This window comes from Aspergillus pseudotamarii, assembly GCF_009193445.1.
Source record: "Aspergillus pseudotamarii strain CBS 117625 unplaced genomic scaffold BDV38scaffold_114, whole genome shotgun sequence".
NCBI lineage: Eukaryota > Fungi > Ascomycota > Eurotiomycetes > Eurotiales > Aspergillaceae > Aspergillus > Aspergillus pseudotamarii.
This window is the reverse complement of record NW_022475128.1, coordinates 51,939-73,446: the sequence shown is the minus strand read 5'-3', so window position 1 is coordinate 73,446 and position 21,508 is coordinate 51,939. Positions and strand designations below refer to the sequence as shown.

At 48.2% G+C, this 21,508-nt stretch overlaps 5 protein-coding genes across 5 annotated transcripts; 1 reads left to right on the top strand and 4 right to left on the bottom strand.

Moving 5' to 3' along the window:
* The first annotated feature begins 375 nt into the window (after window positions 1-375).
* On the top strand, window positions 376-1,724 carry BDV38DRAFT_25119 (uncharacterized protein). Its single transcript, XM_032055029.1, has 2 exons — window positions 376-841; window positions 920-1,724. Exons 1-2 carry the CDS (start codon window positions 598-600, stop codon window positions 1,633-1,635), a joined length of 960 nt encoding a protein of 319 aa, XP_031907421.1. The 5' UTR covers window positions 376-597; the 3' UTR covers window positions 1,636-1,724.
* A 2,913-nt stretch (window positions 1,725-4,637) lies between these two features.
* Window positions 4,638-6,191, bottom strand: BDV38DRAFT_264696 (DNA repair ATPase SMC5). Its single transcript, XM_032056302.1, has one exon. The coding sequence runs from the start codon at window positions 5,686-5,688 to the stop codon at window positions 4,774-4,776; it is 915 nt and encodes a 304-aa protein (XP_031907420.1). The 5' UTR covers window positions 5,689-6,191; the 3' UTR covers window positions 4,638-4,773.
* A 3,016-nt stretch (window positions 6,192-9,207) lies between these two features.
* BDV38DRAFT_288790 (glycoside hydrolase family 35 protein) lies at window positions 9,208-13,046 on the bottom strand (the record flags this gene model as incomplete). The annotated part of the gene is made up of 15 exons (XM_032061101.1): window positions 9,208-10,181; window positions 10,241-10,534; window positions 10,594-11,007; window positions 11,073-11,223; window positions 11,278-11,315; window positions 11,371-11,463; window positions 11,513-11,715; window positions 11,767-11,787; window positions 11,846-11,865; window positions 11,914-12,048; window positions 12,105-12,576; window positions 12,635-12,679; window positions 12,729-12,751; window positions 12,809-12,863; window positions 12,922-13,046. 15 exons carry the CDS (start codon window positions 13,044-13,046, stop codon window positions 9,208-9,210), a joined length of 3,063 nt encoding a protein of 1,020 aa, XP_031907419.1.
* Window positions 13,047-13,892: 846 nt separating this feature from the next.
* BDV38DRAFT_290369 (mitochondrial carrier protein) lies at window positions 13,893-15,089 on the bottom strand (the record flags this gene model as incomplete). Its single annotated transcript, XM_032061464.1, has 5 exons — window positions 13,893-13,923; window positions 13,994-14,625; window positions 14,676-14,711; window positions 14,760-14,857; window positions 14,984-15,089. The coding sequence occupies 5 exons, from the start codon at window positions 15,087-15,089 to the stop codon at window positions 13,893-13,895; spliced, it is 903 nt and encodes a 300-aa protein (XP_031907418.1).
* Window positions 15,090-16,178: 1,089 nt separating this feature from the next.
* On the bottom strand, window positions 16,179-20,578 carry BDV38DRAFT_276035 (uncharacterized protein; the record flags this gene model as incomplete). Its single annotated transcript, XM_032058141.1, has 12 exons — window positions 16,179-16,786; window positions 16,839-17,022; window positions 17,078-17,253; window positions 17,309-17,457; window positions 17,510-17,634; window positions 17,686-18,230; window positions 18,278-18,367; window positions 18,427-18,491; window positions 18,551-18,663; window position 19,013; window positions 19,286-20,104; window positions 20,160-20,578. 12 exons carry the CDS (start codon window positions 20,576-20,578, stop codon window positions 16,179-16,181), a joined length of 3,294 nt encoding a protein of 1,097 aa, XP_031907417.1.
* Between the last annotated feature and the right edge of the window lie 930 nt (window positions 20,579-21,508).

Below are 21,508 nucleotides of genomic sequence, written 5' to 3'. Positions count from 1 at the left end.
TTTTTTTTTTTTCTTATAAATAAATAGATAATGATTTTTTTCCCCTATCCCTCCTATTGTATACTACGCTCAACAGGGAAATCGTTTAGGTTAATCCTCATCAGCGTCAGTTTATCAATTTTTTATTTATTTATTTATTTTTTTTTTTTTTAAAAAAAAAGGAATTGATTTCATTCGAAGGAGTGGTTCGCATCGGCATCTCCCGCTGGTTTTCTTTCCTGAATGTTTAACTACCAAAACGGAGGACGTCCGTCACTTACCTATAATTAAACATTTCGGTTGATCTTCTTCTCCTGCTCATATTATCAAGGCTTTATTCATTCCCCACTCGAACCAGCACATCTCCATCTCCATCTATAAACACTTTCCTCCACCCCTCCTCCCCTGGTTCACAAGAAATCCAATTGCATCTCCACTTTGTACCTGGAACACGATCCAGTCCACCGGTCTTCCTACGTACCCTCTTCTCTCTTGCTCCATATATGGTTCGGCTGTAGCCACGTTTTTTGCTACCTTCAACTTCTCTTCCATTCTTCACCTTCTACAGCTCAAGCTCTCCCCGACTCTCTACTCTAGTCCCTCCTATCGTATTTCGTCATGGATCTCGCCAGCCTTATCACTCCGGGTCCTGAACCCATCTACAAGTCTCGGGCATCCTACAGCCCTCCTCCCAGCTCGGCGGGTTCCTACAAGCGCCCGGCTGAATACGACTCTTACTTCTCATACTCGCGCGCCCCGCAACCCCCTCTTTCCCCGCCAGTCGAGGACCAGCCCAAGTGCTCTCTTCCCTCTATCTCTGCTCTCCTGGAAAGTGCAGACAGCGCATCGCAATATGCTGCAAGTATGTCTCCCCGAGATCCCATTGCGCACAATGCGCATGACCTCTAGAAGCATTGATGACTGACTTTCACCTACGCAGAGCGTCAAAGAACGAGCCCACCCCCGCGCAGGGAGTCTGAGTTCCGCTCGCCTTATGACTCAGTCTCGACACCAAATGGCCCTCCTACTCCGCCTTTGCGTCCTGAATCCGGCTTCCACAGCAGCAACCACTCTCCCTCTGCTTCGTCCGTGACCAGTGGCAAGGCCATCAAGCTCGAGTCATACTCGCAAACCCCCGTGACACTGCCCAGCCCGTCCGATAGATCCTCGATCTCCAGCCAGGGCTCTATCCACCACGTTTCCGCTGCTCCCTACGCTTCTCCTGCCCCCAGTGTGGCCTCTTACTCTTCGCCGGTTGAATCCTCGGCTCCGTCCACCATGTACTACCAGAGACCTTCCGGCTCCTACCAGAGCGCTGCCACTGTGCCTACTCCGCCGGCTGCTCCTATGCCTGCATCGGCTGCACACCAGCAGATGATCACTCCCGTCACTCCGGCCTGGCAGCACCACCACTACTTCCCGCCTTCCAGCTCGGCACCCTACCAACAGAACCATGATCGGTACATCTGCCGGACTTGCCACAAGGCCTTCTCCAGACCATCCAGCCTGCGCATCCACTCTCATAGCCACACCGGCGAGAAGCCATTCCGCTGCACTCACGCCGGCTGTGGCAAGGCCTTCAGCGTACGAAGCAACATGAAGCGCCACGAGCGTGGCTGCCACACAGGACGCCCCGTTGCCACAGCCATGGTATAAACACTAAGGCTTAAGGACAAGAACAAAAAAGAAAACCGAAACAAAACAAAAACAAAAAAAAAAAGACAACACCCAAGAGCTATACTGCAGGTCTATACAACATCTACCTTGCAGCACCTTCTGATTCTTTGATGATACCCTTTTACGCGTGTTATTTTTTATTACTTTCTACCCGGGTTTAGGGTTCAGGAACAGGTGTCTGGGACAGGAACTCATATACATGCAATTTTTGTTTGCTTCTTCTCTTCTCACCACATGTATATATTATATGGATGGGTTTTATTGAAAGGATCGGAATTAACCAGGCGTCGAAGGAAACCCGGGGGTTTCTCCGGGTTGGGAAGCAACATGTCAGGGTCTCGGGCATATGTCGGAGTCTTGGGCTTCCCTTATTGTTGTTACGTGTTTCATTTGTGTCATTTCCTTTGTTATATTGATGTGACATGACCCCGAGAAAGAATTGTATATTTTGAGTCCTTCTCAATCAGTCTTGTATGTAGATACATCTATACAGATATGCCTATTAACGAACATCATTACTTCAAAATTGATTTTTCTTTTCTGAATGCATGCTACATTCGTATAGGCGCTTACAGAGTAGGACTGGCTAAGTAAAGATTTACTATGCAGGGCAGGGCGGACTTATTGTGTGTACTCAGTGTATATACGCAGTAGTTGGTTATACCTCATGCAACAGCTGTACCAAATGAACATACCCAACCCTCAAGATACCTACCCCTTGATTAAATTATTCAACTCCCCCCCTAACACAACTCTCAAAGCCCGATCTCATTATACCAATTCCAAGTATCATAGATCTAAACCAAATACCATCTCGAAACTTCTCCATTCCACCACCCCAACGGCAACAGCAACAACAAACCCTCTTACAAAGACCGCCAAACCTCTCACTCACAGAACTACTTTGACTAACCCTAACATCCAAAATCTACCAAGAAAAGAGAGAGAACCGTTCATACCCACAGAGTTTCCCCCAACCAAGGTCCATGAAAAATAATTAAAAAAATAGTAAAATTGTAATATAGGTCCAACCGCCGGAAGCCACAGTCCTGGCACTGTCGCACGCAGCCATAGAGCTAATTTATTCCGGATCCAAACTTCACCCGAGGAATAAGTTAAGGTAAAGAATTCCGATCCTATCCTATCCTTTACATTCAAGCACAAACCCTTGCTGACGATCCTTACTCCTAGAAGATGAGGCGTTAAGAACATACGCAGACGTGGCGAACCAAGCCACGCCGGTTATCCACATTGGTTGTTGTCCAGAAGGTCACAAAGGTGTGTGGGTGTGTATGCGGTTGGTCTTGAGACTCATGGGTGATTGTTAGCTTGGACTATGTATTTGGGATTCTTTTCGCAATGGTGGAGTCCGTCGTTTTCTGCTTTGGGGGTGTAGAACTTACTTCGACATGGGGCTTAGGAGCAGTGAGTTGTTCTCTTCCTGTTTACTAGGATTTGCTGAAAGCATAATTTATCAGTCAGTGGCTCTTTTGGCTGCTGGTAGTGCACAGATATTAACTACCAGCCGTACACTCAACAAGGCAAGGTTGGGGTTTCTAGAGTTTCGAGAAGTATTCAACAAAAAAGCACGGCAGAATGCTATCGATAGTTGTGTAGTATACTACGGATTATACTGATGGGATCCGGTGGGTATGTCTATCTCACCTTCACCTTCATCCATCCTTCTGAGGATCCTGCCATCGGTATACAGAGTAGGATGTGGGCGGTGATGCACTGGTCGTAACAAGTTCCACTTGACAATCTTACGCACCTTGCCTAGGAGATAAATCGGACATACTAGACCTGTGTATCAGGGGATTTATCACTATTTCAGTCCAAGACACATCTTACCTATGTGGCTTTGAGATTTATCACTCGCGGCTTTGCTCATCTCCTATTGTGCTAGCACTGTAGGGTTTTCTTAAGATAGAGGGAGGTGCTGGACGATGAGCCTTTGTTAATATGGGGGTCCTTTTCGGCGATTACTAGGTACTTGAATGGTTATATTCTAATATCCGAGTGAAGATCTATGTTACTTCTAAGTACGTATAAGAGCAACACAGTCATGATTCACTATAGACCAGTGTTTTAACAAAGGATAAAGAAATACAGATAGGCAGAATTAGTAGCTAGAAGGAATATACGGGAAGTAGACATAGATTTGATCAACTGGGATGGTATCCATACTCAAGCTGCCGAGGGGCTCTGGATGTGCTCAGATCATCGACAAAGCGACCCAAAAAGCGGCGAGGGCTGAGTACCAAACAGAAAAAAAAAAAAAAAAAAAGGCAAACCTCTCTAACCAAGTCGCAAATTGTTGTATGTGATCATCGTATGTACTTGTACTGTATATAGGCATCTAGAACGGATCGTCGGTGGGACTTGAAATACATTTACACAGTACATACATACCTACTACATACATGAACCAAGTCAACCCACCTCGTACTTGAAACTCTTACGGTCTAGACGTCCTAACAATTCTATGACATTCGACCGTTTGATATTTTATCCGTTAACGCTTCTACATGCCAGCCCATTGAACCCTTCAGAAATGTTTTTTGAAGTTGTCGAAGGCTTAAGTTGAAACCCTACCATGGAATCTCATTAACCTTAGCTTAAACAACGCACCTTTACCAGGGAAACCCACCGAGAACAAAGTTATAGTTCTCACCGGGCCCAGAAAAGTAATGATGCGCTACCGTACTCTCAGACCCCGATTTTCGCCTATGATTACCTTCTTCTACTTAGTAAACGGCGAGACGACTGGATGGGGCAACGGATATGTTAGGAATGAAGTGGATGATTGGGTTTGGGATGGTTAAGGTTTGCGTTGAAGAGGGTTAAAGTGCGATATACGGGTTTGTACGTGGGGCGGTGGGTGTGAGGACGCTGATCGGAATGATCCTGGGTAGTATATCTGTAGATCATGATGACTGACGTTTAGGTTTTGAGTATAACTCAATATGTACAGTGTGAAGTTGAGACAAATAGTTTCAGGCATTGGTATAAGCTTCTACCAAAGTACGCACACATGACAAATATAGTATCGCAATCGGAATCATAAACGAAAAAGAGGTATCACAAAAGACCGTTACTCCAAGCCAGAAAGGTAAATCAAGCGTGAACGTCAACATGGCCGTTACTTCTTTGAGTAGGATCCTCAACGGCCCTTCCTCGATCTCGTATAGCCCTCATTCTTCGAACGGCTTGCCCAAAATCAAGTTGCTCATAGTCCTTGGGCATATGCTCACCGCTGTAGATGCAGAGCACCCTCATGCCTGGCTTGTAGACTAATCCGCTGAGCAGTTTGGGCGTGATGAGGAAGTACTGACCGCCACCTCCGTTCTCGGAGGGGGCACAGGCAATATCCACCAGGCGTCCGTGTACCATGCGTTCATTGCGCGGGTCCATACCCTGGTTAATCTCGTCGACGACACGGAACGGAGATGCGGAGAGCGACTGCAGAGCCATGAGGTAGAAGATCGTACTCACGGCTCTTTCTCCACCTGATTGGCGGTGAGAGTCGAGGAGGGAGAGATTCTCGTGTTCTCTGAACTTCACGTGGATCTGGATGGACCACTGGTCAAAGTCGCTGCCTCCAGGCTCGCCGTCGGCGCCTGCTTCATCCTCTGCTTTGTCTAATGTGACCTGACCGGCACAGCCAATGCGGGCAAATGAATCGGAGAAAGCATCACTTATGCTCTTTATAATCTCATCGAGCTTGGGTTCCCACTTCCCGCGGATCTCGTTGATGGCGTGATCATATTCCGCGAGTTGAGTCTCGAAGTCGGAGAGCTTGCCACGCAGCTTTTGTATCTGTTTTTCACGTTCTTCGAATTCTTTAATGATGTTGCTGCTCCCCCCATGCGTGAGCTCCAGGCGAGCCTTCTCCGAATCGATATCTGCTTCCAGTTGGTCGACAGTATGATCGACCAAAGTGGAGAGCAGCGCAGCCAAGTCAGGCTGACGCTGCGACAGTTGTACAACCTTGTTTGCCTGCTTCATCATATCTTTGACGGCTACCGACATGGTTTTCACTTCCTCATTCGCGTCTTTCAGCTCGTTATTTTTAGCTTCCAATCTGTCTCTGTGTTCTGTATTGCGATCCTTCAGGATTTCTACGTCGGAGAAAGCCTCAATATAGCGGATCTTTAACTTGATGAGCTCCTCGTGCAGTATTCGAAGATGTTCGACCGCGGTCTGTCCAGAATTAGCACCGAGGCATCACGGGAATAAATCAGATAATACATACAGCGTATTCAAGTGTCGCCTCAGCTTTCTCAATGGATAGCTGATCCTGTTGACTGCGAATATCAAGAACCCTGGTTTTTACATCCTGAAAAATTTTCTGGATGTCTCTCATTCGGAGTTCCTGCTGGCCTAAGATGGTATGTTAGAATCGCCCAAAAAGGAGAAAGACGAAGAAACATACGAATTCTCTCGGGAATAGCTCGGTAGTTTGTAAGAGCTGTCTGCTTTTCGGACTTCTCTCTCTCAAGTTCAAGCTGTATAGTAAAGTTAGTGGATCTATCATCAGAATTACAAACAAATGGAAGATCATACCCGTTCCCGTTCACACTCTTCATGATCACGACCGAGCTGGAGTAGATTGGCTCTCTCTATGTCTATTTTTTCTTGCAACTGGCGCATTTCATCCTTGAGAACTTGAATATTTTGAACTAAATCCTGCTTCGCTGATGCATCCAGGGGTTGCGATGTCCACACCTTCGCCGGCCTCACCTGTCTCACACGAGTTGAAGTCGCACTGGGACCATATTCTCTTCGTCGCGAGACTTGGTAGCTTTGCTTCCCAGACACCCAGGAGGATACCGGCCCCTGTTCCATTCTGCGAAATTCTTCGTCCGTGATGTTTCGACGGCCGATAGGCGTTTGGTTCAGCCGATTCTCGCTACACAGTGTGGCGATCACCGGGTCTGGTCCATTGATGAAATCTTTCGCCCAACCATCGAACCCAAGATTCCGGATCTCGTCCTCAGATCTGGGAGGACCGAAATTCTCCAAGGGAACAGAGCTGGTCTTGATGCTGATTTCGTGCAGTTTTTGCCCGATATTCAGTTCCCTTTGAAGTGTCCTGAAATCGTTGCGAGACTGTACAGTGAATGCGATGAAATCATTCCTTTGCAGTAGTGATTCGATAGCATCAGCATATTTAGGGTCCTGTACAGAGCAGGTGACAACTGGAGGCCCAAACACTTCCTTTTCGAATTTGTCCTGATTCGCCTGGATCCACTGATAAGCCTTGTAGGAATCGTATGATAAGTGTTTCAGCTTTTCTTCTTGTCGTCCCGATTGAGAGTCTAGTCTCTGCAAATGTAATTCCAACTCCTTGACCTTGTCGGTTTTCTCCTTTAGGGCTTCGTGGAGTGGCCTTCGTCTATCTTTGATTTGGTTTGCCTTATCCTCAAGTTCCCGCATCTCTCGCCGCTTCTCTCTCTGTTGTATTGATGAGCATGGGTGTCTGCAAGCGTCTCCAAGCTACTTACAATCTTCTCATTATACCAATCAGCATCGAACTCAATAGCCTCTTCAGCCAATTGGCGGTTGAGTTTGTTGATGGTCTGCTGAATTTTCGTCCCGTCCTCTTTCGATTTGGCATTGCTCTTCTTCTCCGCATCTATTCTTTGTTCTAGCTCCTTCATTCTTTCTTCATATTGCTCAATTTTTCTCCCTAGATCTGAAGCCGTACGTTCTGCTTCCTCAACACGTGTTTTTTTGTAACTGACGACTTCGTCGATCTGCAGACAATACTGTTGTTTCGCATTGACTGCCCTCAAAGAAGGTTCAAGCTCAGCCTTGAGGTTTTCGAACTCACGGGCAATTTGCTCTTTTCTCCGTTTCTTGTCCTTAAAATCATTGTGCATCTCCTTATACTTCACCATTGGCCGGGCCAGCTCCAACATCTCGATCTTTCTCTTGATCTCAGTTCTCTGTCGCATCCGTTCAACATCCGCCCTCTGCATCTCTTGTCGCCCTTCGAGATTAGCTAGTAGATCCTTGTCGCTTTTGTTATCCGCTTGTAATTTCTTCTGTTGGGCCCTCAGCTCCTTCAGGTTATCGTGCCATTCAACCATTTCAGCACCGGCTGCAGCCCTTTGTGTGGAGTTGAGGAGCTCTATGGGCGTAAGAGCAGCAAACTCGCTGACTTTATCTTGCGGCAGAAACTGGCACAAGTTGTCAATTTGAATGGAGAACGACTGCGCAAGCTTCAGTACCTGGGTGCGCGTTGCGGCCTGCCCATTTATAGTAAACGAGCTTTTGTTGCCATCGCGCTTAATCGTCCGAGTCACGACCGGGTTTCGACGAAAATGGGGTCCGCCTGCGAGCTCGATCTCAATTGTAGCCTCCCTGCAACCGTGCTTCACGAATTCACCGGAGTCCTTGGCCCGTCCCAAATGCTAGAATACAAGGTTTTATATCAGTACAGCTCTTGCCATATCACCCAGTATCAATTCTAGCATGAATCAAAGGACAATGATATATCATACCGCAGGCCCCCATCCCAGACCCAAACATATCGCACAAACAAGCGTACTCTTCCCCGTTCCATTCGGCCCAATCACCATATTCAATTTCGGACCGGGAAAGAATTCCGCAGACGTATAGGTCACGAAATCAGTGACCTTGATGCGCACAATAGCGCCGGGTTTGTATCCTTCCTGTACTGCTCCTGCTCCATTGTGCTGATCTCCATTTTGCGTCGGTTGAGAGTTGCGGGGTTTCGTGATTTTGGATCGCTTTGACGCCCCGTTCACATTGTCGCCATCTTCCTCCTCTTCCTCCTCCTCATCACTTGTCCCACTAGAAGTATCTTCTGTGTCTTGCCCGTCGTCACTGCTCTGGTTGGCTTCCAGACGGATCCTTTTACTGCTGTTCGACGCGGGCGTGGGGTTGCCAGTTGAGCTTGACGAGTCGTCGCTCTCCTCTTCTTCGCTTCGTTGTCGGCGACGAGGGACTGTCGCTAATGAAGGCATCGTTGGAAGGCCACGGGCGGCTTCACGTTAGGCCCCCGCGCATTTGGTAACGGCAATATCGTGATTTTTAAGACTTAATGCGATGTTCAACACGGACGCGACGCGCCCGCTGTATCTATCAATCTAAACCACATTTTGGTTAGGCGGTCACGGGCGGCAGTTTTAAGGTTCCATGTAACTTTGACTTTCCTTTTTGGGATGTGGATCTTTGCCCTAATTTGGTTGAGCTGCTGTTGTGTTTTGTTCACGATGTTGTGGATAGCTTGGTGCGAGTGAATATATTCTTGGGGTTACTGTGGCTTGGACTACTGCAATTTGTTTGTTTTGATTTGGGGATTGTTTAATGTGTTGATTACTCGTCACATTGTTACTTTGTTACCTTATGCGTAGAATCGTACATAGTTCATACCGTTTAGTGCTAATCGTTTTCTCATACCAGACTCTTTATCTCATACATTGATTAAATTTGAAGGAGACGCCTGACAGACTCTAAAGTCTGGAGACCTCATTTGCAATGACTGGATAGGAAGGGCAGAAATCAGTTTTGCGTCATGTCTTAAGCATATTCACGTCTCTCCTCAATCCATCCAGGTCTCAGGTACGCTCCGTCAAAGTTCATATTGAAGCTGGTCTCATGGACATAGTCCACATTCCAATCAATCTTCATCTCAGCACCATCCACACTCTGACTCCACACCGTCACCGCGATCGTGTTATCCCCATTATAATCAAGGACACCCGGAGGAACAGGGAAGTCGATCTGATGACCGATATAGGGGTTAAAGCGACCATACTGGTATCCATTAACGAAGAGCAGAGCGCGCAGCTGGTTAGTGTATCCTTCCGCAGAGGTAAAGGTCACATTCGAGGGAGCAGTCAACCGGAACGAGATAGAGACGTCCAGTCCCTGGGGCACGGAGAGGGGAACAACGGTGCGGAAGACCCGAATACCAGCGCCGGGAACGGTCAGGCTCGTGCTGTTCGAAGGCACCTCTTCGGCCTCATCGAACTGATATCCCGGGAGATGGATACCGACTCGCTCGGCGTACAGACTGCCCTCGTTGAGTGGGGCGCGGACCGGATCGAGGTGGTCTTCGAAGCCTGCGTTGCCGGCGAGTTTCCACTCGGTGAAGGAGTAGCTTCCGGGACCGACGAGAGTGGCGTTTGTGATTCCTCGGGGATCAGTTGCTCCCTCGCGCAGATCGTGGGCTGAATTGTCCATGACGACGACTAGGGTGTTGTCTCCGTCTGTACTGAGGGTTGCGTTGGAGAATGAGAATGTCTGGTCGTTCTGCTCGGTTGTCGGGGTACCGAGCCAGGAGCCGATGAATTCTGAGTTCAGCCAGACAGAGTAGCCGAATGCGCGACCTCCGGTGATGTTGAGATAAACGTCGGTTGGGGGCTCGTCGGTGCTGGGGAAAGTGGCGCGGTAGATGTGGTTGCCGACGTGGATACCGTTCTCGTCCACGTAGAGGACTGGGTTGTTTGGTGCCGGGGGAGTAGGATTGGGCGAGTTTGTCTTCGTAGCCACTGTTTCTTTTGTTAGCTGGCGGGTGCTACTGGCGACCGAGGAGGAGAGAGTAACATACCAACCCAGGCCTTGCTTGTAGCAGAATAGCCCTTCGCGATTTCAGGGAGACTGTCCGCATACTTCCAGCCGGAGATCGTGGGAAGTTCGAACTTGGCATCGCCTCCCAAGGTTGTGGTTATGACACCACCCTTCGCTGGCTTGACGGATGTCTTCTTACCATTCCAATTGACCGAGCATACCGACTTGGGCGCAAAGATGCTGACCTTTGTAGAATTCTGGATATCTCCGGTGAGCTTCAAGTCACAGCCTTCCAATCTAGCCGAGCGAACTAAGTAGGGACCATGGACGAGGACTGATGCATGTCAGCGAGTCTATCAAACTATTTGTATACCGCCATCAAAGTGGACTTACCAGTGTTGTTGCCGGCCTCGGCAGGGTCATTGTTGAGAGGAGGAGACCAGAATACATGGGCAGCAGACCGATCGAGAAGAACAATGCGTGTTCCATCACCAAGCTCAACCACGCTCATACCCGCTCTCTGCATGAAAGATACTGTCACATTGTTTGCTCCGGGGTGAATCTCGATGTTCGCAGTGCGTCCTTTGTCGGCGAACTTGGCCGAATTCACTCCCTTCACGGTGAACTCTCCAGATTCACCAGTGGGGACCCAGAGAGCCAGCACTTCTTTACCATCGATAACAGCATAGGTAAGGACTTCTGCCGTAGAGTAAAGGAGCGTCTTCGAGCCGAAGTTGAAGTCTGTGACGATGATCTTGGACTGGTGACCATTGAGAGTGATTTGGGAGCCGTATTGAGGAATAGTGACTTGTCGCGTAGTTAGCAGATTATCATTGTGATATACACGATTCAGACTGCAGGAGGTAACATACGGGCACCATCGGATGTGTTAACCTTAACTGTGAACTTCTCGACCGTTCCAGAGGGAGTGTATTCGTGCTGAGTCACGTAGAAAGCCGCGCCATTGTCAGGGTTCCGCAGCTCAGAAACTGAAACAGCTGGGTTACTCGAATATTTCGTGCTCTGTTGACCCCTGTTAGCGTTTCGCCGTCGACGACATTGTTCTGATCTACTTACGTTGCCTAAACGATCGACTTTAGACAGATCCTGGGCGACTGTATCCTGGGGTTAGCTTGGCAAGCTTCCACATATCGGACAAAAGAGGCGTACTTTTCGTGAATTGAGTGAGCACTTTCGTCTCATAGTATTTCTCAATAAGCTTTCGGTTCTCCGAAATTGGAGAAGAGTAATCGTAACTCGTCGCTGGGCTCATCAGCACCTGTGGCATAAATTCGACTTGGGGATAACTCACCGACATCTGTTGAGCCGTGCCAGCCCCAGTTTGTACCGCCATACAACATGTACAGCGAGATAGCACTGACTCTTTGATAGATCAGGTTTCGGTAGAAGAGGTTCGCGAAATCCGGGCCAAGATCATCCGGGCAGCCTCCTTGGGGTCCACCCCATGGGTTGTATGAACCGCCCTGGAACTCGGGCATAAAGCTTGGCTGAGTGCTGCAATGGACATTAGGATGTGTAGATAGTCTCAGACAGGGCAAAACTCACGGTGATAATTTCTTGAAGTAGCTGATTTGAAGGTAAGTCAGTATTTCACTCATACAAATTCGTGTACTATCGCACTTACTCGTAGTAGGTCAAGGTTTTCTGAGATAGTTTAGCATAAATCACCAGAGAAGGCAGGGCGTTACTCACATATGGGATATACTCTCCGTTAGTTGAGAGACACTCACTGACATTGCAGGTCCAGCAAGTGGGATAGCTGTCCACGCCAATGACGTCGACATTTCCGGTAGCGTTGGAGAGGTCCTTGGACCATGAGTGACCGTTCTGGTATATATCAGCCAAAATTTCTGTTTCTTCAGCAAGCGAGCGTAGTGCCCTACCATGTTCGGAAGATTATGGATCAGAGGAGCATCAATGCCATTTTCCCGAGCAACATCCTCCAGATACTGCATGTATTCCTGGCCAGACGTGTTGGGCTCCTGGGTTTCCTCGTCAAGCCACTGCTCGGCGTACTCATTCTCGATCTGATACAGGATGATATTTCCGCCGTTAGTGATGAGATGAGGAGCAATGATTTTGGAAATGTTAGCCCAGTACGGGGTCAAAGCCTCCAAGTACCGAGGGTCGTTATTCCGTAGTTTTCCATAGGCACCTGTAGTTGCCCACAGAGGGAGACCGCCAGCATTGGCTTCCGCATTGACGTATGGGCCTGGTCGGATAATCATGTAGAGGCCTATCTCTTTGGCTAGAGTCATGATCGAAGTGAAGTTGTGGGCTCCGTTCTCGAAGTCAAGAACGCCGGGCTTGGGGGTATGATATCCCCAGTGATTGTAGATGGAAAAGGCAGTAAAACTATCAGATTCGTCATTAGCGTGTTGACAAAGGGCGTCAAGAATCTAGGACTACCTACCCAGCGGCTTTGATCTTCTCGAGTAGATCTCTCCATAATTCGGGCCTGATAATCCATTAGCTAGAGCGTTGCCGTTGTGGAACTCTTGCCTTACACAGGAATACGCCAGTAATGGAACTATATGATGTTAATGCATTTGAATTATCCAGAATATAGGCGATTGGGTAAACAAACCTCTCCAGAGAAAACGAAATGTCTCTGACCATTAATCAAGAAACTATAGTGATCCCTGTGTAGCCGTGGTGTCAGAGCCAACCGCCTTGAATCCGCAATTTGACTGAACCCACCATTCAACAACGTCTGTCAAACCATTGTCGTGCAACGGCCAACGGGTTGAGTTCTGCTGACCAGAAACGCCAACGAAGGACGCCCCCAAGGCAAGCCCGCTGAGCACGGTCTTGGAGATGAGCATCTTGTGAGTCTGCCTGGCAAATCCCTGAGATCCAAACTTGATCTCATGTCGCGGACGGGGACTCTTGCCCTAATAAATAGTAGCATGGAGGACGCCAAGTAGCCGGTCAAAATCCATCGTCGTTTTACCCCACACTAGGAACAATACCTGAATGGAGTAAAGAACATTGCATCATTGTGAGTTTGTGGTCGCTAGATCGTGCCACTCCAGCGTACATTCGACATGCATCCTTGGCGATATTAAGGTTTGTACGAATTTGAGGCATAAGATACATCATTCCTCCAAGCTACTAGTATACTGATATACAGCTTTCAATTCTACATCGATCATAGGGACTTGTATATTTTGATAGGTTATCAACGTTCAAAAGATAGTCGTTGACGGTTGACTGGGTTGAAATTGCTTAAACTCCCTGGGGTTGTGTTTATCCGGGGGTCCCGCGCGTTGTTTAATTTCCACTCACCTCCACAATCCGGCCGACTTTAATAAATCCCCACAGGCTCGGCGGGACTTTCATATAAATTTTCCGTCCGTATAGGAGACGTTCCGTGAAGCCGACGCCGCCGATGTCGAACTACCCGAACTCTCGTATTGGGCCTTTTAAGGGTCTTGATCCCCACAGCCGACAAGACGCGGCTAATACAAGTCTGATTCAGGGTAACAACCGAGCCATGAATCTATTCTTACAGGCTACAGTCTAACAGACGGTAAATTCCGAAGGCGCGCCGTCTGTGCTATACAGAGCTAACCGACCAATAACGAAGCCTAGTCCCTGGTCAACCGCACTTAGTAAATTGGGTGAACTTCCCATCGCGGTTATATTAATGCATAGACTATCATTTTTACCTAACCCAGAAACTTCCGAACCATTTCTACCCTATCATATCACCCGTTAGCCAATTCTCGGGGTCACTTCGGCATTACCCACACTGGAAATATGTACTTACGTAGCGAACGTGCCCGCGCTCACAGGCATCGCCCGAAGAAGAGCCGGTCCGAGGCCATAAAACAGTCCTCTCAAGCCACCAGTGACCCAAGTATGCCGAAAAGCGTATCTCATGCTGCGGTATTTTTTCTCGGCCCCAAATCCATCGCTTTGCATCTTGCTCTTGATCACGTCCAATGGGTGACTCAGTAGCCAGAGCGCCTCCCCCGCAAGACCTCCACATAATGCGATCTGCCAGTTTGGGAGTTCTTCGCGTTTCTTCTGTTGACGGTCCATGGCAATGCCCACGAGGCCTTCATATGCTGCAAACCACACTCCGTAGCCGTGGATTTCTCGGAGGAGAGTCACCGCCTGTCCTCGATAGATACCGGCGATGCCGCCGGTACGGATGAGCTTGAGAGCACAGTCCCAGGGACCGTTGTATATTCTGGCTGCGCCGTGAGGTTGCGTTTGTAAGCGGATACGGATATGTTCTACTGGACCAGAGATGATGCTGGTGGCTACTCCGGCTCCTGCACCGGCGAGATAGAATTGCGATAAGGATAGGGTTGAATCATGTCCTGGGCGTCTATCTTTATTGTAGAACTCAATGGCTTGTCGGATCCCATGGAAAGCACCGAATTGAATGCTGACCTGGAGAAGGTTAGCTAGAGGTGCGTTCGTTGGGTGGCTAGATGGCCTACGCAAGCTCCAACGCCCAACAGCGGCATAAGCGTTCCCTAGCAGGTCAGTAGCTTATTCCAACCAGCTTTTAAAAATTCCCATACTTTGTAAAATGCCAAAGGTCCTTCTTTGGCCCAGATGTTGCGAGTGGTCGACAAAGCATTCCCTCCGTTCTGGGTTTGTAGCCGGACCTTGACTAGATCTGATGGATATCATTAGATTGAGATTAACCAGATAAATGTCCTCACCATAAGTCACATACCGAAAGGCTGGCCTAGACACCATTAGTTCTATCTACCATTCACATTGTACAGTAAATGGTACTTACCGATCAAGACCTGAGCAGCACCACCAGCCGCTCCCGCTGTGAGATCCGTAACAGTCTCCCTCCAAACAGCCACATTGGGTTCGTTCGTTTTCAGTTCCGAAGCCATGATGTGACAATTATTGCTATAACCCGACCAAAAGAGCATATATATAAGTGCTCTAGAGCCCTGCTGGCCAAAGCCCACAAGTCGGATTCTAAACCGAATTGTGGATACTTCGGTGTTGCATTCCGAAAGAGAATGTACAATGTCGGGCGATAAATACCGAGCATGAGACGCAATACGATGCTTAATTAACTAATTAAAAAGCGAAGTATAGTATCCCCGACTTACAACATGTCACTCGCCCTGGGAAAACGCACCTGACATCTTTCTTGGCTGCTCAACGGCGGAGCACGCCGTCATCTGGGAAGCCTGGCATCATTCAGGACTCCTCCAGGACTCCTCCAATTCGCAATGAGCCAAATGTATGACCACTTCCTCTCCGTTGTATCTCACAGCTAACGGGGAAAACCCAGTCTTCATACGCTAAAGGGTCAGTGGAATACGCAAAGCTCCAAGATGCCATCGACAAGCTCAAGCGCCAGCTGCCCATTAGGACTCCCTTGACAATTAACTTGAAGGTAGTATGTCAACTACTCCTGCAACAATAGAAGCACGTATCCATGTCTTAACTCAATACCAAGATCCAATATTACTCAATCAACACATATACCATCCCCTCCTCACACCAACAAACAATCGCCACCTAAGCAGAAGCCACAACCGACCAAACCAACGAAATCATCGAAAAGGCCCTAGACGCCAAACCCACCTGAGAAAACATGACCTTCACCAGCCGAGCATCCACCTTCCTCCGAGCCGCCGAACTAATCTCCACCAAATACCGCTACGACATCATGGCCGCCACCCATGCTAGGCCAAGACAAGAATACTAGGGCTAGTGGTACTAATGACAAGGCGACGAGCACTAACTTGCTGTTTCGCTTTACGAGCATGAGAAGTATCAAGGAGGATTTCCAGTTAGCAGATGAGGTGACATACCCTTCAAATGAAGTATAAGTGGATGTAAAACTATACACTGGCATGCCCACAATATTGACAAACAGCAACCAAACAGAAGATATATACAAATCAGAACAGATCTATATATACAAAGAAAATGCTATTGAGCAAGAGATCCAAGAGAAAAGAAACCTACGGGTCATTCTGTCCGTTAAAGATCTTTTCAATCTCCAACCAATCCGAGTGGTCTACACCGGTAAGTGGCAGGGATGGATCAAAAAAACTGGTGTAAATCCCCTCCGCCTCCACCGAAAGGTCGAGATTCCAATCCCAGTCCACTTGCATATCAAATATCGCATTAGCGGCATCCGGGTGCATCCACGTGTCCAGAAGCCGGCTTTCATCCCGGTCTTGTTCCCAGCATTCGGTAGCCACGGCCGTGTATTGGGATGGTGGCTGTGGAGGAAGGGCCGAAGCCGATGTGTGAGAGCCCGTTGCGTCTACTCTCGGGCCGAGCAAAGATAAATTGATTGCACTCGGCGAGCCTCCATCTACTTCTTCGTCTTGCTCTCTATCTGCGCCTAGAATATGGTTTGGCCATACGTGCAAACAAGAATGTGTGATGTCTTGTAAACGTCGCTCGGCGGCTAGGTTACCAGCTCGGGACAGAAACCGAAGAACATCGAATGCTTGGTCTAGGGCTGGGGGAGGCTGATCCTGAGCCTTGTCCACGAGGCCCATCATGACTAGAACAAAGGCGCCGGAAAATGTAGCGTCCAAATCGAAAAAGCCATATCGGGCTGCAATGATGGTTAGTGGGACAGCCTGGGATGGAAATAGGATATTACATACGTATGGTCTGTTTTTGCTTAAGTGCGTGAAGAATGGCTAGACTTTTCGTCGCGGCCTCATTACACGTCTCACATAGGCGGCCTAGCGCTGCTGGGAGAGGCTGCAGTGCTTGTTGATTATTTTGTCTTTGGACCTCCCGACGAACACGTTGCAGAAGAACAGGGCGAGTACAAAGTATAATGGCCTATCGACCCTCTGGTTAGGTAGAGCCATATAGTACCTTTCTGGGGTTGACTGACCTGGAACAACATCAGGTAGAGCGACGCGCCTGTCCGTGTTACTGTCTGCAAAGGACGGCTGAAATCAAGGACAAGAGCAGGGGGGAAAGAACGGCCTGTTTCATAAAGATCCTGAAGGATCTTTTGGATTTTGCGGACAAGCTCCATTTGAGTAATGGATGTATTTCCATATAGAGCTAATATCTCGTTAGAGGCGGGACGTATCGCTTGTCCATCAGAAATAACACATACACGACATGATCTCATCCGTAGCACGCGCAATACGGACATTGATAGCCAAAGCAATGGGGGACTGAAACCCAATGGCTTGCCGAGGCAGCTCAGCGCGCAGCTGTCGCTCATCTGAGCCAGCCGCCAGCCCTAGGCCGGAAGAAAGACGTCTACACCATCAGGTTAGTACTTGAGTCTTACATACATAGGCTAAAGACCTGCCGATCCAGCATGTACACTGTCCACCAAAGTCTCACGCGATGAGCTGTCTCTGAAGGCAGACAGCGTTGTTCACGGGCTGGTTTATCACAGCCCAAGGCTATAGCTAGTCGTAAAGCGAGGCCGATCTGTATCCGGTTAGTCATTGTGCCTGGTTTCAGTTCACCAGTTCTTCATACATATAGATACGCATCATGCTTCCGGTCGCACCACTGGAGGTAGGTGGCGACGAGTGTTAGGATCTCAACAGCAATAGCCCCTTCCTCGCCCAATTGATGCAAGGGAGACAACCGTCTCATTGCTTCTGCAAAAAGACTCGCACCTGGGGGTTGGGAGGAAGGGTCTTCTACATCCATCAGCTTGGCCATTGCCATGACAAGCAGATACTCGGTGAACCAGGTCGTGTGCATCTGGCGTTCCTGTGTTTGGTCACCCTGGAAGAGCAGTACCATGTTATCAGAAAAGGTGCGGGGGTCAAAAAAATGCTGGCTAACACCAAGGTAAAAGAGGAACCGATCGAGTAGATGCTGTGACTCCTCTAAAGATGGGATGGTCGGCACAGCATTTTCGCTGACCAGTGGCCTCGCCGACGTCCATTTCGTTGCAGCTTCAGTGGAGCCTCTGTTATCGGGGGTCCGTAAGATTGCGCTGTTGGTTGGGTGGTTCCTATCAAGAAGTGACTTGACTTGGGATTCAAATGCCGGTCCTGAAGTCAAATCGGTTGCTAATTCAGTCAGTCAAAGTTCTATGATGAACGAGCTACCGACTTACCTGGGCTAATCCCCGCGTCGCTTTCTTGATAAGGCATGGCTTCAGCTGTGTATTCATTGCGAATACCTGTGCCCGATGTGGCAGGGGGAGCTGCTAATCCTTACAAGTCATGATTTGTCCGTGACTCCTTAGCATTGTTTCCCACATACCTTGCGAAAGAGTATTAAGTTGCTCTTCATATAATCGAATCTTATCTAGTAGATTTTTGACATGTCTATGTATTGAACTGTCAATCAAAGCCCCCCATTGTTTGTGAAAGAAAGGTGGACATACGCCTCGGTATACCTTCTACGACCGGCATGGCCAGGTACACATTCCCAGTTATGTCTAACGCAGCTGCGACAGGGCTGATCTCCAGAGCATTTCACCTTACGTCGGCGGCAAGACTCACATCTATAGAATGTCAGTATGGTACCGTACCGTTACTGCGTGGATTGGACCTTCGGATGGAACCTCCGAAGATTATCAGTACTCACGCATTGGTCGCGCGCGAATTTGTAGTCACCATCTTCAAATGCTGTCATAAGAGCAATTGGATTGGAATACCAAGTATTCGACAGCACTAGTAGTATCGTGTATTACGTCTATGAGTGAAAGAATCCATGGAAATCGTCGGTACTCAAGATAGTTGAGGTTGTTCGAGTGGAAGGTGGGTGGGGTTTAACTCGGAAGAGATCCCGGTCCCGGTCATTAAATTAAATAAATCAAATATTATATTTGAACTAAACGGTAAACCCTAACTACCGTAGTTCGTGGTTACAAATTTCCACCCAAGATTCAAGATACATACATAGAATTTTCCCCATATCCATAACAGCCTGGATATATGGTCCGATATTGGAGTTTTATCAGTACGCCGTACAGTGCCATAGTCTGGTTTGCTCTTTTGGCTCATTTTTACCGATATATCGGATGTGGACAATGTGCCTTTGACACTTACTACCGTGTATTGATTGAGGCCCATACGAAAGAATCCGAGAACAATAGTGGGATTCTAGAGTAAACTACCACCGAAGACTAAGCATATTCTTTATCCGACGCTTGGCCTCCGTCTTAAGAGCATAATATTCCTGCTTCGTCCGTCCTACCGCATCACGATTCTCCACGGCCCGACGCAGAAGGTACGATAGACAATCCCCGAGAGTTCCCCAACTGAGACACTTGTATACTTCAGGAGACGCCTTTTGTGCCGCTTGACTGCTGTCATCACGAAGCTGCAGCAGACGACAACTAACCTCGTCCGCCATCCCCAGCAACTGTCCATACTGCACCTTAGTTGTGGGTTGCCCAGCGGCAAGTCGGTCCTTGTATAAGGAGTCGGCTGCTAGAGCACTTTCCTTATTATGTGTAGCAAGAAACAGCTCTGCAGAGGGGAACTGTCGTTCAACCCCAAAGGAACCGTATTGGCGGCGCAGAATTCCAGCTGCAATTGCGTTGTAAGAGTCATCTGTACCCGGTTTTGTATCATTAATCAAATGGCGTGGCTCGGAGTTGATATATGCGCCTCGGACTAGTTTCACACCCAGAGTGAACCCTTCCTTGTCTGCTATGCCAAGATGGGAAAGAAGATTCTCGGGAGTTGACTTGAGATATGCTTGGTAAGTATTGTATACCACGGCAATACCGTTTCGATTGTAGCGACGCATCAGATCTAGAGCAACAGCATCAATACCGGATTGGACAGACTGCTGCTCTGCGTCGACAAAGATGCGTGCATTACGCTCAATAGCACGAGTGCAGACATCCTGCAAAGCAAATATCATCTGCTCCGGTAAGGGCTGGTTGGAAGAGAGCGCATCCATTACTTGAGGACCTGCCCCAGTGAGTCTGAAAGTATCGTGTTAGCCTTTTAGCAAATAGCCCCGACGGGGAATCAGCTCACTTCAGGGCCAAGAAATCATCAGCTCCCACCATTTCGACCGTCTCCAGAACCCCTTGCCTCCAGGCTTCAATTTCAGGGCTCTTTGTCGCTTGTGCGTTGGCCTTCTCATTGTTCGTTGTAGGGCTATTGGCCTTCTGGGATGAGGCGTCGACCACAATTTCTCGAGCGTATGTAAGGATGACACCTTTAAAACCCATGTGCTTGATCCGGTCAATAGTACCAGTGACTTCGGCAGCGTTCTCCCCAGCGCAGAAGTGGTTGTAGAATGTTGTTTTTAGGATCCCGCGTAATATGGCATTCTTATTCACATCCAAGAAAGATAGTCGAGGGTGAGCGATGACGGAGAGCGTCCGCAACGCTGGAGTCAACAGCCATGGGTGGGACGAAATAGTAGCCACTAAAAGTGATCGCCATAGCATCTTACCTGGCAAAAGAGAGTGTGGCGGCAGTTGACCTTTAGGTCCAGATACGGTCGATCCATCTCGACGCAGCCAGCGCGGGTCATGTCGGCCTCGAGATGTATTCACTGCCAACCGAGCCCCTCGGAAAGAGCCACTAGGCGGTCTTGAAGCCATAGATACAAAGTGCTAGTTGAACTACTCAATACCAGCATAGACAGTAAGCTATAAGGCTGGTATAATATAAACAACCAGAATAAGGAAGCCCCACATCGTCCGAGTGGTTCGGATCATATCCGAAGCTGTCGGGGGTTGTCTCCGAAAAGGCGTATGTCAATGGAAGGGCGTGTTTCAACATCAACGATTGCTATCAAGATCTATACCCTATGAGTAAAGAGCCATTAGGTAATGATCCTTATCGTTCAACGTGGAACTAATCTTATCAATCCCTGTCGCTTCGGCCCTTAACAGAGTCAAGGAGACAAGAGCGAATGTTAGCTAGTGACGATATTGGCAAGGATCACTGGTCCTTGCTCTTATAGTCTGTATCTAGCATAGTTACAGTCAATTCTTGACATTTTGACCAAATGTTAACTCGTAGTTGAATCGTAGGTAGGTACTTAGTACTCCGTACTACCTGATATAGCTAGTTACTAAATACGGTTAGATTAAGATGGAATTGTGATCGAAAAAAGGGCAATATCGGATACCAGTGGCAGTTCCGAACACCCACCGCCTTCCGCCGGTGGGTGTTTGGCAGCTTAAAGGAATTTTCAGCGTAAAGGAATATTATCAATTTCGTACCTTTTTGAAGCTATACAAACTATAAAAAATGCTCAAAACATCTAAAATTTCAGATTTATATGTAGATAAGGCCATTGAAGCTGTCTATTTTGAAAAAAAAAAAAATCTAATATTGCAAAGATTGCGCGAGAATTCGGCTCCATGGCC